The sequence below is a fragment of the Nuphar pumila genome, chromosome 1 (genome assembly GCF_984573655.1).
Source record: "Nuphar pumila chromosome 1, dmNupPumi1.hap1.1, whole genome shotgun sequence".
Taxonomy (NCBI): Eukaryota; Viridiplantae; Streptophyta; class Magnoliopsida; order Nymphaeales; family Nymphaeaceae; genus Nuphar; species Nuphar pumila.
In genome coordinates this window covers 128219983-128241554 of record NC_143249.1, presented here as the reverse complement: position 1 = coordinate 128241554, position 21572 = coordinate 128219983, and the positions used below count along the sequence as shown (strand labels likewise).

The window sequence follows — 21572 nt, the reverse complement described above, 5'->3', positions numbered from 1 at the left end:
TCATGATCAGATTTGATAGGCATGTCGATTTTCAGTACATGCATAGCAAATATTACAAATTGATGTAATAAATTCAGATTTATTGAACTCGTGTGCATACCGTGTGTGTATATATATATAGGAAAATGGGTATGTGATAAACCAATTTGGTGTTAAACTGCGTGCTAAATGGGTTTTTCAGGCTTCTCCGTTGCTGTTTATGCGGTTCTGGCCCCATAAATGTGTTAGGCATAGTCGATTTACTAAGAATCCACACCTGGATCATGTGTTGGAATCACCAATGTGTTGGAATCAAACGCTTAAGAGTGGATCCCTCTAAAATCAAGTACATAGATCACATCGGTACTGTCAAAATTTACAAATAAAATGAGAAAAGCTCGAAAAAACGATTTAGCATGCGGTTTAGCACCAAATTGATTTAGTACGGACCCATTACTCTCTCTCTCTCTCTCTCTCTCTCTCTCTCTCTCTCTCTCTCTCTCTATATATATATATATATATATATATAGGACTTCGATTCAGATTTGTCCAGCTATATGCATTTTTTAAGCTGTAATATGAAATGTGTTCTTAAGAGCGGCCTATTGAATGTGTTTTTTTTAGACGTCATATTCTTTTTTGAACTATCATATGGAATGTGTTCTTACGAGCTGGCTATTGAAGGTGGGTTTTTTTTAGAGATGTCATATGTTCTTTTTTAGGAACTATGCATGATGATATAGGGTGCTAATCAGACCTAAAAGTATATTGATTTCGAGTAACGACAAAATATGTGCAGAACTGGGTGCTTATTAGACCCGAAAGTATATTGTTTTCGAGTACTGATCTGACCCAAAATATGTGCAGAATAGGGTGCTGATTAGAACAAAAAATATACAGTTTTCGAGTACTGATCAGATCCAGAATACGTGCAAAATTGGGCGCTGATCAGACCTGAAAATATATTGTTTTCGGGTACTAATCAAACCCAAAACACAGGCAGTATTGGGTGCTGATTAGACCTGAAACTACCCAGATTTTGGGTACTAATCAAACCCAAACACATGCGATATTGGGTGCTGACCAGACCCAAAACATAAGCAATTTTTGGGTGACTGATCATACCCGAATACATGCTGATCGACGAGTTTACATGAGGATGTTGATAACTATGTTTGTAAGACTGTCATCCAGTTGTGTTTATATCGCATGTTATTTATTGATGTGCAGAAAATTAGTGATGGTTAAAAATGATTTCGGAAACAACTATGTTTGAATAATTGTATGCGTGTATGTTATTTCTCTGCATAAATATGCTTCAGCAGAGTATTTTCAGCATATTATTTCCCTGCATAACTCTTATTCAGCATAGTATTTCCAGCATGTTATTTATTTGCACAAAAATGCATCAGCAGAGCATTTCAACCATGGTGGGCCCCTCAATGCCTAAAAGACAAAAAAAAATAAAAAGAATACAAAAAGAATAAAAAGCATATTAAAAATGAATATGTGTGAAATGATGAAAAGACTATTTTACCCCTAGTGGGGGTATTACAAGAAATAAATAAATATATATATGTATAGATAGATAGAAGGATGGAGAAATGGGAAAATATATTAGTTAAAAGAGGTCGTGGTAGGCCTAGGAAGACATGGATGGAGATGATAGGAAAGGATACGAAGGCTTTGAACCTCACCGAGGACATGGCATTGGATAGAAATGATTGGAGGAGAAGGATTCATGTGGAAGACCCAGAATGATTTTCTTTTTTGGTTCATATCGCTGACCCCAATTGTTTTGGGATGAAGGCGTAGTTGTTGTTGTTGTTGTTGTATATATAGATAGATACATACATACATAGATACATAGACATATATAAGAGATATATATGTATATGTCTCTCTCTCTCTCTATATATATATATATGGATTACAATTTAACAGTAAATAGATTTCTTCTCGGTGCCTCGGTTATGTAGATGGGTATGAGATTTGTCATTACCGTGTGTGTGTGTATATATATATATACATATACATATGGGCAGATTTTTTTTACAGCAATTTCCTCTTTGTATCAAATTATGTTTTTGATGAAGCACACTCGGAGTTCCCAGAGGTTTGCAGTCTTTCATGTCTGCCTTGTTGAGAACATCTACGGTGTACTTGTGTTGAGTGAGTGTCAAGCCATGAGCCTGATTATCAACTTCTACACCAAGAAAATAGCGCAGAGCTCCAAGATCTTTCATTTTGAACCTCTAACCTAGTAAGCCTTTTACTTTATTGGTCCAGCATGGAACGTGAAAATCCATGTTTCTGAATCTCTAGTGAGAAGCTATCAAACCAAGAGCGAGATGCTTGCTTCAGACCATAGATAGCTTTCTTTAACCCTGCACACATGAGTTTTACAATTTTGTTATTGATATCCAGGGGGTTGCTCCATGTACCCTTCCTCCTTCAAGTCCCCATGCAAGAAAGCCTTTTTTACATCAAGCTGACTCAACTTCCATCTATGTTCAACAGCCAGAGAAATAATAATCCGAATTGTTCCCATTCTTACAACCGGACTAAAAGTCTCATCATAATCTTGCCCTGCTTCTTGAGTGAATCTTGCCACGAGTCTTGTCTTGTATCGTTCAATGGTTCAATCTGGCTTGTACTTTATCTTGTAGACCCATTTACATCCGACAACATTTTTGTTAGGTGGTCTGGGAACAACTTCCTAAGTTCCACATTCATGCAAAGCTTGCATTTCATCATTCATGGCTTCTACCCACTTGGTAGAAGTGGCTGCCTGGTAGTACATAGTGGGCTCATCTTCCTTATTGAGAGCAGTTAAAAAAAGTTGAAGATCCAAGGAAAAGTTGTTATAGCTAACCCACCTGTCAATGGGATGTCGTATGCGGCTCGATTTTCTGACCTCAAGAGTGTGAGAAGGAGTCGGATTGCTGACTGAGACATGATCTGAATGGCTTGATGTTGTCGGTCTCTGTCTAGAATAGACAATGCCTTTGTATCTTGTAAAACCCACAATTTTAAAAAAATAGTAATAATAATTGTATCGGACCCGAGTCGGGTCGGGTTCGGACCCGACCCGGGCCCGTCATTGATAGGGTTTTATAACCCGACTCAGGAAGAGGATTTTAAATCCTCTTCCCGAGCGCCGCAACACCCCCCCCCTCCACCTGCGATTACGAGAGGATAAGGGAAACCCATCGGGGTTTCCACTTTCATCGCCCCCCTGAGCCCTTTAAGAGCAGCGTAGGAGGGCGAGGGGAGGCACACCATCCTCTCCTCCTCCCTCTCGAAGCTCTTCGCTCCCCTTGCGCCGGCCCTCTCCTCCTTCCCTGCGTACGCCACCAACGTTGCCGTCATTGCGACCCACGCCGATGTCGGCCACCGCCTCCCAAGTACGTCGTCTCCACCCTCTTCAACTTCCCCCCTCTCTGTTACCTCATCGAGAGCCCTGCGGGCGGCACACGGCCCCTGTCGCGGCCTCCCACCTCCCCTGTGCCCATCGGGGGCCCGACAGGTGGCCTACGGGGCCCCTGTCGTTCCCTTCTCCCTCTGGGGTTCGCCGGAGTGCCGGCAGGGGACCAATGGCCCCTGCGACACCCCCCTCTCCCCTGTGGGTGATAGGGTGATCGACGGGAGGTCGGTTGCCCCCTCTCACCCCTGTCCCGATCTCTCCCTCCCTCTTGGGGCTGTCAAAGAGCCGGCAGGGGTCCATACACCCCTGCGGCACCCTTTTTCCCCCTTTTTGGTGTCGCCGTGACTCTGTCAGGCTGGGGCTGAGACCCCTGCCATTAGTCGGTTCTTCAGGCAAGGGCAAGGGCCCCTACCATTATTCGTTCTTCTGGCAGGGGCCTCGCCCCTGCCAGTTCCTTGTTGGGTCAGGCAGGGGCCGCAGTCCCTGCCGATTGCCGCTTTGACTGGCAGGGACTGAGGCAACTGCCATTCATTGGGTTGCAGGGGCCGAGGCCCATGTCATCCAGCTTTGTCAGGCAGGGACCGAGGTCCCTGCCATTTTGTTACTCTTGTGAGGCAGGGGCCGAGGCCCCTGCCGTTGCCTGTTGTGTCTGACATGGGCCGAGGCCCCTGCCATTCACTGCTTGTCAGGCAGGGGCCGAGCCCCTGCCATTCGCTGCTCAGGCTGGCAAGGGTTGATGCACCTGCCATCCGTTGTCTTTGTTAAAATGTAAAACTGTACATATATGTATATATAATAATATTATATTAATATTATATATATATATATAAATACATTTTAATTTCTTTCTTTTCTGTATTTTTTTTCCTTTATTTTTATTTTTTGTCTTTATGTCATCTAGTTCAGTTTGAACTTTGAACTAGAATGACTGTTGCTAGTCAAGTCCTGTCCAGACTTGACTAGCAATAGAGCTGTTGGACTGACACAGTCCAACAGCTCTTAATAGAGCTGTTGGACTGTGCCCAACAGCTCTATTGAGTCCTCTTTCAGCTGTGTATATAAAGGGGTGCAGCCCCTCTTGTATTTTACTCCAATGCTTCTTAAGCAATTGGTTTTTCATATCAATAAAGAATACATTTTTATTTTTATTTTGTTTCCAGTTATACCCTTTTTAAGGGTTATGCTTTAGTGTCATTCTTGACACTTGCTCTTGTTAATCAAAGCTCGTGTTTCGAAGATCCCCATTTCATTTCATGGTATCAGAGCCGCGGAAGTACTAAATCTTGAGGAAAAGCTGCCTCGGTTTCCGTGCCCGTTTGCAAAAGTGTTCGCCACTTGAAGAGAAGTGTTTTATCACTTCATTGGAGAAGATTTCACATCTTGTTGTATTGTTTTTTTTTTCTTTCTTTCTCATTTTCCTTCTTGTTTATCTTCTATCCCTATTCTTTCTCTCCTTGTAATCGATGGATGACAATGATAAAGTCACCATCATGCCTATGAAACTAAGCGATACGAACTATGTAACATGGGCTTCAATCATGAAGCACCATATATGGGGAAAAGGCTTATGGGGGATTGTGGATGGTTCCGATTCGGAACCTAAGCTATCTCTTACTAAAAAGGAGGGAGATAAAGACGTCCCTCTATCGGAAGAAGAGAAAATCAAGGCTATTGCCTCATACGAGAAGAAATGGAAAGAATGGAGAATATCTCATGCGAAGATAATGTCATGGCTTATCAATAGCGTTGACATTAAAAAATGCTCAAGTCTTGCCAAATTTGATCATGCCGATAAGGCATGGGAATACCTTAAGAATATGTATTCCCTTAAAGATATTGCACACGTGTGCAACCTCCAAGAAAAAGTTCGAATGATGACACAAGGAGACAAAACTATTCGTGAATATTACAATGGGTTGTCCGAACTTTGGGAAGAACTTTCCCTTTTAGAACCAAAGTGGCATTGTGCCGAAGACATCGAGCTTCGTCAGAAACAACTCGATGTTGAACATTTTTACCAGTTTATCACTGGATTAAGGCCGGAATTTGAAACCACTAAATCGGCCCTACTTCACCGGGGAAAAATTCCTTCTATTGTTGAAACTATTGAAGAGTTAACAATGGAAGAAAATCGTCTCCGGAAAGGTTCTTTAAAAATTGAAGATGATTCCGTTTTAGCCGTGTCTAGACCAGGGAATCATGTTCGATCATATAGGCCTCCTCACTTTAACCGACAAAATGGTGACTATGATAAGAAGAAAGTTATTTGTCATCACTGTCATGAACCGGGACACTACAGGCCACAATGTCCCAAACTTAAGGAGCTGAGAGAAAAAAGAGCTGCAATTGCTGGATCGGAGCCTAAAGATCAGGATGCACCAGTTTCCCTGGCCCAACTAATGGAGATCCTTCAGCCTCTCATCAAAGGTGCCTCTTCCTCATCTGAAGCTTCAACCGGCGCAGCAGCCTCATCTTTTTCTGATTTAGGTAAAATTTCTTGGCTTCTTGACTCTGGTGCATCTTTTCATATGACCCCAAATAATCAAAGTCTATCCAAATGTGTTAAAAATAAAACAAGTGTGTCAAAGGTCTTTACTGCTGATGGGACTTCTCTTGAAATAGAAGGAATAGGAGATTTTGAAAAAATTTATAAAACAAAAAAATTTTTTATTCCAGAAATTAGACATGTTCCCAAATTAAATTTAAATCTTTTATCTGTATCTCAAATTTCTGATTATGGGTGTAATATTTCTTTTTCTTCTCATGGTTGTTGGGTACAGGATCGCCAGTCAGGCAAGCTGATTGGGGAAGGCCATAGAGAAGGAGGACTCTATTACATGGATTTTTTGGAAATGCCGAAGAAAGCTTTTTGTTATAATATTCAAAAAATAGAGTTGGAACTGTGGCATAAGAGACTTGGTCACCCACATATAGCCAAAATCCAACATTTTCCAAATCTAGGGAAATTTTGTAACTCTGAATCATTTGATTGTAAAGATTGTATTCTCGGCAAAATGAAAAGATTACCATTTCAGAACAGAACCTTTTTCTCTTCAAGACCACTTGAATTAATACACTCGGATGTTTGGGGTCCTGCACCAGTAATTTCTAAAGGAGGATTTGTTTACTATGTTATTTTTGTCGATGATTTCTCCCGACATACGTGGATGTACTTTCTCAAACATAAGTCTGAAGTATTTTCATACTTTCAAACTTTTCATAATATGGTTAAAAACAAATTTCAAAATGATATTACTATTTTTCGCACAGATTCAGGGGGAGAGTTTTTATCCACAGATTTTCAAAATTATCTTAAATTGCATGGCATCACACATCAAAGATCTTGTCCTTATACACCTCAACAAAATGGACTGGCAGAACGAAAACATCGCCATATTATAGAAACCACTAGAACTTTATTAATAGGAAATCAAGTCCCTAAAGACTTTTGGGCAGAAGCTGCCTTAACTGCCACCTATCTCATTAATAGGATGCCATCTTCTTCGTTACAAAATATCACTCCCATTGAAAAACTTATGAACATTTCTCCAGACTACTCTAGATTAAGAATATTTGGGTGCAAATGTTTCATATTTACTGACAAAAATGATAAACTTTCCCCTCGTGCGATTCCCTGTGCCTTTTTAGGATATGCTGAAAACCAGAAAGGTTATAGATGTTTTGACTTCAAAAATAATAAACTATATGTGTCTAGAAATGTTTCCTTTCTTGAAAAGGAGAGCTTCTTTGATTTTAGAAAATTAAAAGACGTCACTGAGTACTCCTTTTTGCTAGATCTAACATCAACATCTGATGAATATGACCTTGATTGTAACTTTGATGATGATCCAAGAATTATTGATCTTAATGTTGAAAATGAAGAAGTTCATAGAGATACTAGTATTCAATATTCCAGGCGACAAGAGTCTAATACTCCATGTGCACTTGAGAAATATTCTAACATTCCAACTAGACAATCATCCCGAATCTCGAGGCCTCCAGAAAAGTTTGTATCATACGAGTCTTTCTCACCCACATATAGGGCAGTTATTGCATTAATTCACTCATATGAAGAACCATCCACATATTTTCAAGCAAAAAATGATATCAAATGGATAGAAGCCATGAAAGTTGAATTAGATGCACTTGAAAAGGCTTCTACATGGAATATTCAAGATCTTCCTCCAGGGAAGAAAACTATAGGATGTCGATGGGTTTATAAAATTAAAACCAAGAGTGATGGTACTCTTGAAAGATATAAAGCCCGTTTAGTAGCCAAAGGTTATGCCCAAGAATATGGGATTGATTATGAAGAAACCTTTGCTCCGGTGGCTCGTATGACTACTGTCCGAACCTTAATTGCCTTAGCTTCTATCAAAAAATGGTCTATTTTTCAAATGGATGTCAAAAATGCTTTTTTAAATGGAAAGCTAGTTGAAGAAGTATATATGGAACCCCCTCCTGGTCTAAGTATTCCTAAGGGTAAAGTCCTTCGCTTAGAAAAAGCTCTTTATGGACTTAAACAAGCACCAAAAGCTTGGTATGATAGGTTTAGTCGTGTTATGATTGATATTGGTTTTCAATTCTGTTTAACTGACACTGCTTTGTTTATTAAGAATTCTGATGCAGGGATCATTGTGCTTCTTCTCTATGTGGATGATATGATCATCACCGAAAGCGATAAACAGGGAGTTGAAACAATCAAAACACTTCTTAAATCTCATTTTGAAATGACTGATTTGGGCTTGTTAAGATATTTTTTAGGCATTGAAGTTGCTTATTCTCCTAGAGGATATTTATTATCTCAGATTAAATTTGCTTTTGATATTGTTTTCAGGTCTGGTATTACTGATGATAAGAAAGTTGACACTCCAGAAGTTGTTAATGTTAAAATGAAGATTGATGATGGAGAACTTCTTGCAGACCCTACTCCTTACAGACAGCTTGTCGGGGCACTTTCCTATCTATCCATTACCAGACCAGATATAGCACATGCTGTTCATACAGCAAGTCAATTTCAACATGCTCCTACTTCTGTTCATATGGGAGCAGTCATGCGTATTATCAGATACATCAAGTCCTCTCTTTCACGAGGACTTTTCTTATCTTCCTCCTCTTCTCTTGATTTAATTGCATATACTGATGCTGATTGGGGAGGTGATCCCAATAACAGACACTCAACCACTGGCTTTTGTGTCTTTTTAGGGGAATCATTAATCTCGTGGAGGTGTAAAAAGCAGCAGAAAGTATCTCTCTCATCCACCGAAGCTGAATACAGAGCCATGGCAACCACGACCATGGAAGTAGTTTGGCTCCGACGACTGCTTGCTGACATGGGAGTTGAAGCAACAAAGGCTTCACAAATGTGTTGTGACAACAAAAGTGCGATCTACATTGCCAGTAACAGAACATTCCACGAACGCACCAAACACATCGAAATGGATTGTCACTACGTCAGAGAGGAATATCTACACGGGATAATTGATCTGCCATATGTCACTTCAGAATATCAGTTAGCAGACCTCTTTACAAAGCCTCTCGCTGCTCCCCGATTTCACTTTCTCTTAGACAAACTTTCGCTCATTGTACCGTAAGTTTGAGGAGGAGTGTTAAAATGTAAAACTGTACATATATGTATATATAATAATATTATATTATTATATATATATATATAAAAATACATTTTAATTTCTTTCTTTTCTGTATTTTTTTTCCTTTATTTTTATTTTTTGTCTTTATGTCATCTAGTTCAGTTTGAACTTTGAACTAGAATGACTGTTGCTAGTCAAGTCCTGTCCAGACTTGACTAGCAATAGAGCTGTTGGACTGACACAGTCCAACAGCTCTTAATAGAGCTGTTGGACTGACACATTCCAACAGCTCTAAATAGAGCTGTTGGACTGTGCCCAACAGCTCTATTGAGTCCTCTTTCAGCTGTGTATATAAAGGGGTGCAGCCCCTCTTGTATTTTACTCCAATGCTTCTTAAGCAATTGGTTTTTCATATCAATAAAGAATACATTTTTATTTTTATTTTGTTTCCAGTTATACCCTTTTTAAGGGTTATGCTTTAGTGTCATTCTTGACACTTGCTCTTGTTAATCAAAGCTCGTGTTTCGAAGATCCCCATTTCATTTCAGTCTTGTCATTCGTGGCAAGGGTCGATGTCTCTGTTGTTCGCCGTTTGGTCAAGATCGTCGGCCACTACCGTTCAATTTCTTTTCTGTTATGCAGGAACCTTGACACTGTCACTCATCAGTTTTTGCTGACAGGGCGGGTCTTACCATTGCCCTTTTGTTCTTTTGACAGCTATGTCATAATAATACTCAAACTTTTGCAGACTTCGCATCGAACCCCGCTCTGGCTCCGCGGCTTGAGCCCCGTGTCATCTACACCCGTAGACGCATGCAGCTGCACGACATCCCGAGGTAGGGGAAAGTCGCACGAGGATTTTGGATGAATAAAATAAAAATCAGACTTCTGAGATAGAATAATTATTTTACATACCTGCTTATCTGAAGAAGTAATTAATTTATGATTGGTTGGTCAGTGTTTTACTTGTTCTGATTCTTTTGAAATTACATGCTTAATGTAAACTTTATGAGTAGACTCATTCTAGAGAGAATCGAGTAGTTTAATTGGCATACCTGCTTACGTGTAGGATTTCTTAACTTGTGATTGTCTGTTCTGCATGCTTATTCTTTTGAAATTGCATACTTAATGTAAACTTTGTAAATACACTCATTTCTAGAGAGAAACCCACCGCAATTGCTATTGTAACCGGACCTTAAGGCAAGAACGGTATAAGTTTACAAGAGGTAATGAAGTACCCTGAAGTGGGCAATCAACACCCTATAGATATTAATGAGATAATGTCGGCCTTCACAGGCCAATTGCTCAAAGAGCAATACTTGTCATGTATGAACCAAAAGAATCATAAAACATTATATGTTGCCCTCTCATTGTAGTCGTACCTCTAGGTAGGTACGATCGTACTTTTGGACAAGTATGTCTCATGTGTGTTACGATGGTTGAATGATGAGGTTGTAGCAACCTCGATGCGTGCATTTAGCACAATGCTGAGATCCCATAAATGGTGATAACTCGCCTTCACAGGCAAGATGCTCGAGTGGGTCTAATAGACCAGAGCATATAGGATGGAGCGCCGGTTAAGAAACCCCCGTCGTACCCATTCGACCTTCACGGTTCATCAAGGGAGAGGATGGATGGTACAAAAACTCTGATGGACAGGTTGTTAACAACCACCCCACGGGCAAAAGACTCGGCTTCCTCAGTCATCGGAGTTAGGGGAATTGGGATTACCATAAATTATCCTAGGTGGTAACTCCCAGGTACTTCTGCAGAAGTTGGATGCATCCATGGGCCACGAATGTCTTTGGGGATTTACTCTCTTGGTCACTGACCGTCCCCTTAGGAGCGGACTCAGTCAGCCATCCGGGTTAATGAAAACACCTGACATAATATACCCCCGGATCGGTCTCGGTTGTTTCTATGTTTCGCGTCTGTGTGTACCCACAGGCCAGTTAATATCAGAACTTAAAGAATATCTCTTTGAATAGTTGTAGATGGTTGAGACTTACACTTCTTGAAATGATTCAAACAATAGCTCTTTGCACATATTACACTTGTTAGAATAGATTACAATTGTATTGATTGTTTAATATAATAATTGTTTATCTCATGAATGTCCTGCTCTATTTTATTCTACTTATCTATTCGTGCACCTACTGGTTTGTTATGAAACTGACCCATTTCATGGGCAGGTGAGGAGTAAGACTTCACAGGCGGCCAATGGCGTGGTGCAATATGGCTCAAGATTTCTCTTCTTTCTGCTGACGGCTTGGCTCTGAGTCTTTTTGAGTTTTTCTTTAGGTTATTGAATTTTGGGAAAACACTCATTTTGTAATAAACTGCAGATTTTTAATTTATTGCCTTATTTCTTCAATTCCTTTAAGTTGTTGTTCATGTGAATGGTGGTCTTTCAGCTAACGTACCCAGGATTGTTGACTTGTGCTCCTTTCTAAATGTCTTCCGCTGTCGTTTTTAAAAGTAAAAACTTTAAATCTTTGAAAGGTTTTTTTTCGATAATGTTTTCGAAATCACAAGTCGAAATTTTGGAGCGTTACATATCTGCCTGGTACTTTTTCTGAATTCTGTGGCCACGACGTCTCAATGTTTTCAGACATCTCTTCTTCTTGCTGCACGCAATCTGATGAACATGCTTCATTGGAGCCAGCAAAAAGTTCTGAACTCAACCAAGGATAGTAAACTTCAGTTGGTATATTCGTTGCATCAGCTTTGTCATCAAAATTTTGTTCATCAAAGACAACATTTCTTGAGATTCTGATACGTTTGTTGGTGGGATCATAACACCTATATCCTTTGTAGTCATCTGTGTATCCCACAAACCTACACTTCTGGGCCTTGTCTTGAAACTTGTTTTTCAGAGACCGATCAATATGCACATAGCAAACACATCTAAAAACACGCAGATCATGATAACTAGGATGAGCTCCAAAGAGACAGTGATAAGGAGACTTATTTTCCAGAACGACCATCGGCAATCTATTTATCACATGCACGGCAGAATGAAAATCTTTTGTCCATAGGTTGATGGGAAGATTGTTGTCATGAAGCATACTCATGGCACTTTCAACGATATGTCTATGTTTTCGTTCAGCAATCCCATTTTGTTGAGGAGTGTGAAGGCAGGACACCCTTCTTCCTATTCTGTTATTTCGAAGAAAAGAAATAAAATCACGGGATGAAAATTCTCCACCTCCATCACATTGGAAAAATTGAATGGACTCAGAAAATTGGTTTTTGACAAAGGAAAAAAAAATTTGAAACAAAGAGAAGACTTCTGACTTATTCTTTATGAAATATATCCAAGTGTATCGAGAATAACTATCAACAAAGATTAGATAATATCTGCTTCGAGACCCAGAGACAATTGGGGTTGGTCCCCACACATCAGAACAAATAATCTCAAAAGGTTTTGAAACTCTCTTATTAATGGAATGGAATGGCAATACATGACTCTTGGCTCTCATCCCAATTAAGACTTTCTTTTGGAATAAGATTATTAGAAACAAGTTTCTCAATAAAATGACTCCCACAATGTCCTAACCTACTATGCCATAAGAATGGCTTATTACATTCAGAGATACTAAAAACATTGGTAGAAGAGGATGAACACGACTCTGATGAAGACTTCGAAATCAGGTGAGAAGGGTGAACATCATGACATGGAGCTTCTTCAAAGACATACATGTTGCCTTGTCTCTTTCCTTCAGCGAATATTTCCCTCGTGCGTAAGTCCTTGACCTGCACAGAGAAGGGAGTTAATTCAACTGAAGCATTATTATCATCAATAAGTTTGGAGACGGAGACAATATTTTTCTTAATGTCAGGAGCATGAAGAACGTCAGAAAGAGTAAGAGTGGAATGTGACATGGGAATGACAATCTTTCTAACATGAGAAACAGGATGGGATCCGTCTCCAGTGACAATCTTACTTTTTCCGAAATAAGGAATAGGGTTAGAAATTTTACCTGCATCGCCGGTTACATGAGTTGTTGCCCCTGAATCGACAAACCATGTGCCTTCATCACTCTGCTTCAATTTTAACTCTGACAAGGCATATATCAACAATTCTTTAATCTCTCCACTGTCTCTGGTATTTGAGAACTTTCTTTTGGTTTCTGTCTGTGGACCCTTTCCTTTATTCTCTGGATTATGCCACCAATTCGCCTTGATATGCCCCTTCTTGTTACAAAGGAAGCAAGTAGGAATGGGTCTTGGTCCCTGCGCATGAGTTAACATGTTTGTAGTGGGAAGTAAACCACGCCCTCCGTGTCCACTTCGCCCTTGTCCTCCTCGTCCCCGTCCTCTATCATAAGTCACTCCTGTGGTCAAAACTTCTTGAGTATTTGGATGACTATGAGTTTCTTCAGAGAATCCCTTCAGAGTCATTTCATAATAGATCAATTTGGCTCGTAGCTCATCGAAGGTAGGAAGAACAGGAAGGCACAATAGTGAAGTAACTATCATATTGTAGTCAGTTCCAATCCACTCAGAGTTTGTTGCACCATGTCATTATCACTAACGGCACACCCTATAACTGCAAGCTGGTCTGTGATGATCTTTATCTTGTTCAAATATTCCATGATGGTCATAGAATCTTTTCTTAGCAACTGAAATTCCCTTTTTAGAAAAACAACCCTTGCTTGAGAAACCTGTGAATACGTTTGAACCAGTCGTTCCTAGAGTTGTAGCGTTGTACAGTTGTCAGGAATGGCAACAAGAATCTCTTGAGACAAAATTGATGTGATGTATGCAACAACTGATTGATCTTTCCTTTCCCAATTGAGAAATTCAACATTTTTGACATACACGATTGAACTCGCCCCTTTATCATCTTTTTCTTCTCTCGGGACAAATTTTGGTGGGACTGAAGTGGTTCCATACAGGTGACCTAAGAGGCCTTGACTCCTTATGAAAAGAATAATTTGTCTCGTCCAAAACAAGAAATTTGAAGTGTTTAACTTTTCAGAAACAAGCTGGTTGAGAAAACTTGAAGAAAGGTTTGATTGAGTGTGATAAGGATCCATTGAGAATAAGAATCAACAGGAGTATCCACGAAAAATTTTAACCCTCCCTTTTTTCTTTTTTCTTTTTTTTTTGGAGCAGAGGGTCAGGGTCGTAAATTGTCAGAATCGGACGATGCAGGAATTGATGTTCAACTTGTGAAAACTGATATTCAACGTGTGAAAAACACCTTTACACGTTAAATGTACCTCTCCCTTTTTGACAAATGTAAAAATGAGTAATCAAATGATAGATTGCACAGCGAAGCAATGAGAAATCATGGGAAAACTGAAAACTGTAGCATTCGAATATGAAATCATGGGAAAACTGAAAATTGTAGCATTCGAATATATAGATATAGATTTTGAAAGATAGGGCAAAAAGCAAAAGATGATCAAACAATGGATAATAGTGATTCTCGTGAATGGGTTCACGGGAATCGGTTCACCTGGAAACCCTTTCACGTGAATCTATACACTTGGAATACTGTAGCCCCCCTTTTTCACGATCTGGGTTCTCGTGAATGAATTTCATGTGAATCACAAATTGACAGAAGTAGTCCCACGCGAGGTGTGAGAACGCAGGGGACTTCAGAAAAGGGGGGAAAAAAAGTAGACAAGGAAGGGGAGTAAGGGAGGAACGAAGAACCTTGGATTTTCAGATCATCGACTCAGTCGAAATTCCTTTTCAGCCTTTAGGGGATCTATGCTCTAATACCATGAAAGTTTTTCATTTGTACCTGTATTGAGAAAGAGAAGAGAGAGAGAGAGAGAACCCAAAATGTCGATTACGGCTGTCACGATTTCTTTATACAGAAATCGTGACCTAATGGCTGTATTAATACACTTAAGTGTACATTGTGGGTCGGGTCGGGTCTGGTGTAATATCCGAACCCGGATACAAATAAAAATACAAGCTTATGCATGAATGAACTCGGGTCTGGGCTTATACATAAGAGAACTCAGGTCTGGTACAGGATCCAGACCCGAAACACTATTCACCTTTTTCAATTATGCCCCTAAACCCGATATGGTTGTTCGCCTCCCAAACACGGTTTTAAGAAATTTTGTTGTCACTTTGCCTGAGGGTGGTATTGTAGACACAGTTGTTGTTATTGGTATACTAAGAAAGTGGCATCAGTGGATATTGATTTGTCTAGTATCTCGACATTAGATGTTGATTTATAATGTTTCAATGGATGGTGTTGATTTTGGACATCGATTAAGGAACAAGTGTGGAACCCAGCAATAAAATACAAATTGTCTGGTAAGCTACAACCAGGTTGAACTTCAAAAATTTGTGGTGCCCATTTTTAGTATCTGCGGTTTTAATGAAAAGTGAAACTAAACTTAGGTGCATTTAATAGGGATAAGCATGCAAAAGAGAACTCTGATAATAACTTAACAAATTGTTCATGCATGTGCATTGAATCAAGCCTATTTACTATTTTACATTTGTTCATGCATGCTTACTTATTCTGTTTCATGTGAGATATTGTTGTTGCATGATAATTGTTGTTAAATGCATGAATGGTTAATTGAATTATGAGATTGTTGTAGTTATGTTGCTCTGAAAACTTACATGAATTTGATTTATGCTTTTTCTTGCCTATTTGGATTTTTAGAGGAATTCGTAAAAAGAATCTTTGATTCTTACCCAGTACCTCATATGTTTTTCACAGGATCTGAAGCTCAGTGATGAGGATGATTGCCACAAGGAGCCTACGAGACTGCATGACTTCTGTTATTTTCGACAGTGTGGCTCAGTGATTTTATACTTTATTTTAATTTTGTTCTCAAATTTTGATTTTTGATTAATAAAGTTAGTTATTTTTGTTTGGATGGTTCAATGTAGAGATCCCTTGTGGTTTGGAAGTTGTTAAGTCTGTGAAGCCCCAGATCCTTAGGTTTTGGTTTCCGCAATTGTTTTAAAATATATATATATATATATATATATATATATATATATATATATATATATATATATTCACCTTTCAACGAGGATGAGTTGGAGGAATTCCTCATCTCTGATTTAGTTGTAATAACCTCAAATTTTGTAATTTATTTATTTAAATTTATTTGAAAATAACGAGTATTTTTCTAAATTTGGGCCTCGGATCCATTACCGGATCCATAAAAGAACGTGTAAATAACCCACAATGGGGTATTAAAACTATACTTATAATAGTTAAATAAATAATTAATAGTATAAAAGAAAAGAAAAACCGAGTATTTAAGGTTGGATCCATGTTTGGATCCAAATGGATCCAACATATGGATCTAAGATCCATAAAATGGTCTTTATATCCATATTCATAATAAAACTAATAATATAATATATGGATAAAATTTAAATTTTTATTTATTTAATTATCTGAGGATCCACAGTTGGATCCATTCGGATCCAACTGATGGATCCATATGGTTGGGGGTCGGGTTACGGGCCTCGGGTCCGGACCCGAGCCGCACCCCCTGTGTAACCCTTTTTAAAGAAAGGGGCAACCCGATAAGGGTTGCCCGTTAGGTCTTCAACAAATCAAGAAAGGGGCAAGAGGTGGGGGTTACGCAGGCGTAACCGAAACCCCACCCATCTCGGCAAGAAGGGGGGGGGTTCGGCGATAAATAGGAGGTGGAAGAGGGGGTCTCACCCTCTTCCCTCATCTCCCTCGTTTCTCCCTTCCCTCATCTCTCTCTCCCTCGATCTCTCTCTCCCTCTATCGCTCTCTCTGTCGAGTGGGTGAGAGGAGGTCGCCGGCGAGCTGCGGCAGCCCACGTCCACCATTGCCGACCTCCAGCGATCTCCCCGTCACGGCAGCAACAAGGAGCAGCCCAGCCGACCGTGCCTCCAGCCTTCGATCGCCGGAAAATTTCTTAAAAAGGTACGGGTCTCTCCTTTGATTTGAATAGGAAAAGGGAGCATAGATTCGCATTCTATGTAATATTCTAGTAAAGCCAGGGGAAGAGGTGAAATTTCTTGAAGTTAGGTATATTTGAGTAGGATTTTTTACATATATTCATATATATGTGCGGCTGCCTATGTACAGGTATATACAGGTAGTTACATAGGTATAACAAGCAGCCGACATAATGTGTTAACATTTTTAAATGACTTGTCAGCAAGATTTAATGCTAGGATTAAGTTAGAAATCATGTTTTCTTTTGGATTCAGATAGAATAGTGTATTAAAATGCATGTTTGGGTTATTCTTATGTGAAATAGTGACTTCAAAATTTGCATCCCATGTCCTGCTGATGGGTCTTCTAGCACTCGATTTCGGATTCCGGCTTTGTTGAGCATAATATCCCAAGCACGATTTCGGCCTTAGGTGTCTTGCTGTGTAGGCATATTTAAGTTGCTCATATACATTTCAGCATTCGTTTACATCAATACTCTAGTATTGCCATTGTAAGAAAAAAAAACAGAGTTAACAGAAAAAAAATTCATGCTTAGGGCCCAGGTACTCAGTCGGCTGGGCTGAGTACCTGACCCAGCCCACTGGGTCGGCTGGGTGGGTCTGGCTGTGTGCTAGACCCAGTTTGGACTGGGCCACTGGTTCGATTCTTTTTAGATGTAGTGTGTTTCCTAAATTCCAGATTTCCTTCTATTACATAGAAATTATAAGTTAGTAGGTGTTTGTTCTTGATTATTTTGGGTTTTCAGAAATATCATGTTGAAGGACACTTGAATTATGTTGCTTTGTTTGAGTAAGCATGAATCATGGATGAAACTTTGATTATACTTGTGTTCTTGTTCTAAGCATATAAATAATACTCATGCAGGAAGCATACCCATCTAGGAAAGAAATCAAAACTTTAGGTTCCTGCATGCTGAATATGCATACTACGTGAGGTTGCAGCGTGTTTCAACTTCCAGTTTTTCGCATATGTTCCTAAACATGCGCTGGCCTGCTGATAACAGGCCCCAACTCTTCTTTTGTGCTATTACTGTTAAACCAGAATTTTCTTTTTGAGTTTTCCTTTTTGTTATATTAAAACATGTACTGCTGCAGGTTTGCATCTTGAGGTCTTTTTATTTCTTTTAGCTGTCTGTAGAATTATCAGTTCCAAAGGTTTTCTAAGCTACAACATCATATAGTGCTGGGTTCAGCCAACATCATAGTAATATTGTTGAGTGTTTATTATCTATTGGCAGTCAAGCTGCAGACTGTTATAAATCCTGTCATGTCTATTTACAAGGTAATTAAGAGGCATATGGACGTGCAAAGATTGTTAGGCATACACCCATGTAAGTTGTATGGCACAAACGTTATGGGTGTTATCCTAATTTAGCTAATCATGTAAATGTTTTCGGTGGTTATTGTACAGGCTGTTTTCCAAGGCTTAAACTAAATATTTTAGGCTGAGTTAAAGTAGCTTGTGTAGGTTCAGTTCTTCTTGAAGTTTTCATATTTATGCTTACCTGATATTCAGACCTATGTGTATAAGAGCATGATGTGTTTTGTTTTCCTGCATTTCACACATTAAGCTAAAATCAAAGTATTTACTGCAAAGTTACATCTTATGCATATCGTATGGATTGACACATGCACCACCATTTGAAGGACTCACATGCTGATTAAGATGTGTAATTTCATCAAAGTGTGTATATGACATGAACATATTTATTAAAGCATGCATGGACAGGAACGCATAGGCTAAATAAAATCATACATGGGATATGAGCATGTGTATGGAATGAAAGCATTTAATGGAAGCAGACATCTTTAACTTGGATATGTGCGAACTAATGCATGTGTTTATAAATTTATTGTTTATGCACAAAAATTTGCATACACGAATGTGCACTGAAAAGCATGTGAAAAATAATGCATGGAAGCATGTGATTGATGATTTTTCCTTATGAATGCATTGATGGTCATTTGGATCATCAGGGGCTGGGTGAGCCTCGAGAACTAGTTGTTCTCCGTTTTAATTATTTTGATACATTACAACAAATCAAATGTGATATTGTTGTTTTACCGCACTGTTCTATGGGTTGTGATCCCGTGAAAAGCTTAGCATGCTGATGTGCAAGCTTATGTTATTAATTCTGCATGTGAATTCGCAAATGTAAAAGAAATGAATTAATAACCAGATAAAAGAAAATAAAGAACAGTGTAATTCACTTTCTCCTTGATGTCCCTGCTTTAGCGTGGGAATCTTGGATATTGCGGTTTAGGAGAAACCGTGAGGATACAAAAACTCCGTGTGCGTTTTTTTGCCCCTGAACCCAATATTGAGGTTCTTCTCCTGGCCACGGTTTTAGGGAGAATCCGCCACTTTACCCGGGAGTGGTGTGTTAGTCACAGCTGTGAGGTTTGTTTTGGTATACCAAGAAAGTGGCGCCAGTGGATGTTGTTTTCCCTGGTGTCCCCGACTTTGGATGTTGTTTTCCAAGGTTCCGATGGATGGTGTTGTTTCCTGATATCGGTCAAGGGCTAAGTTTGAAACCCGGTAACAAAATACAAATTGTGTGTAAAGCTACCCCGGGAACCCTACTTAACCTCGGGGATTGTACCCGTTTGGTGTATCCGCGGGCAATGATAAATTAAAAAGAGGAACTTAAGGATTGTGTGCATTTAATAGGACATGCATATGGAAATAGGAAAACTTAAATGGAAGATAATAAATGGTTCATGCATTGCACATAAATCATGCATATTCTTGCCCTGCATTAGTTCATGCATGTTTACCTATTCACTCGGTTGTTATATTTTGATCATTGTATGATGTTGATCTCTTTTGCCTTCAAATGCCTTTATTGATTAAATTATAATCACTGTTACTTACTTAGAGTTCCCTTATGCTTAATGTTCATTTTATTGTTGCATAACTGGTTAATTGCCTTATAATTTGGTTATAATAATATCCTTCTAAAATATTACATGGATCTTATTTATGCTCTTTTTCTTATTTGATTCATTAGGGAAACCTGTACGCAGAATTCTTCGGATTTCTGACCCTCTTATTTTATTGGTTTTTCCCAGGCACAGGTGATCAGTGAAGTCGACTCGCTTCTGAGGGATACGAGGGTCACATTTGTTTCAGACGGCTTCACTTACGGACAGAGTGGCTCTACTGTTATTTTCTTTTAGTTCTTCTGATTTCCTGCAATTTGATATTTCACTTTTGACATGGAACATATTACTCTTATTAATTCATTAATAAAAAAGTTCAGTGGATTAGTTCTGATTGATAAATGTAAGTTGCTTTGTGGTGTGTGGTTATCCAACTGAAATTGGAACTGTAGGGACCCCAGGTCTCTGGGAAGTTTTCCGCGACTCTTAGAAAAAAAAAATATTCCGCATTTTTTAAAGGTAGGAGTTGGGGTCGTTACATTAGTGCTTGAATTTCGGTTGGTGGATAATGAAATGGCAATTTTAAAAGAAGAAGATTAAGAGAAGACAATTGGGAGGAAATGGAGTGATTTCTTTGTTATTTGTCTCTTTCTCACTAGAATGCAGTTTCCTTACAATTGGGCTCCTCTTCGAGGGGGAGTGACCTCCACAAGCCAAAAAAGAAAAAGTCTTGAATACTCCCCACACTCAACTCACAACCCCTATTTATAATAACTCGCCTTCCTAGATGCAGACCAACCTGCTCCCACTTGGATACTAACTCCGACTATTTGACTTTTATTAAAAACACTACTCAGGTCATTAACTAACACAGCCACATGTCAACCCTAGACTTAACTCTAATTCTAGCACCCTGCACCAGAACTACACAAAATGGCACAGCTATTTTCAAAACACATTTCCATCTCCTTAAAGTCAAATGCTTTTGGTGCTATATTTACAGAACAAGACCTCTCATATTCATACAAGCAATAATATGATTCTTGCTGATGGAAACATAACTCAGATGATGACTATTATATCAGTAATAATATAATTAAACAACCTCCTTCAAGAAAATATTGCTGTGAACATAAGTGAACATATAAGCAACCTAACTAAAAAATGGTTAGCGATGTTAGTTACCTTGTTTGTGTGTCATTCTTCTTAATCAACGTCGCTTCCTCTCTTTCCTTAGCCTTCTCTGCCTGCAGTAGATCATAAAGCCCTTAAGTGGAGAGGATGCACGTGACTAAACAAGCACGCACTGGTGATATCAAACTGATTTTATGCCTTTTAATACCTCCAAGAGTGAATGATCCCTTTCAGCAAATGCAGCAGCCATACAACCTTGGAAAAATTTAACTTGCTTCTCAGCTTCTTTGTTCTGAAACTCTCCAAAAAAGCACAAAGTAACTCAAGAGTGCAGAAACTTAAACTCTCCACAGTGTTGTGAAATGCGTTGAGGCATAGCGAGGCACTAGGCATAAGCCTCGAGGCGTAAAGCGTAAGCCTCAAAAAAAAATTTGAAAACTTTAAAAAAATTATAAAAAAAATATCTAAAAATACAAATAAATAAAGAAATGCTTTATTGATGAAATAACAACAAATAAGAAATAGAAAATCTCAAATAAGTACTAAAAAATATGAGATTAACATATAAAAAGTAACTAAAAACTGATTACATAACTGAAAAATACATGAGATTAACCAACAAAAGT

General features: G+C 39.0%; 1 protein-coding gene across 6 annotated transcripts in view; it reads right to left on the bottom strand.

Moving 5' to 3' along the window:
* The window catches only part of MEE13 (myosin heavy chain-like protein), a 144346-nt gene that overhangs the window by 100055 nt on the left and 22719 nt on the right, over positions 1-21572 (bottom strand). For all 6 annotated transcript variants that reach the window (XM_089998746.1, XM_089998753.1, XM_089998762.1 and 3 more), the window contains 2 exons: positions 21155-21238; positions 20998-21059 (listed from right to left, as the gene is read on the bottom strand). In XM_089998746.1, coding sequence (XP_089854872.1) covers positions 20998-21059; positions 21155-21238 — 146 coding nt within the window. The remainder of the gene's footprint in view (positions 1-20997; positions 21060-21154; positions 21239-21572) is intronic.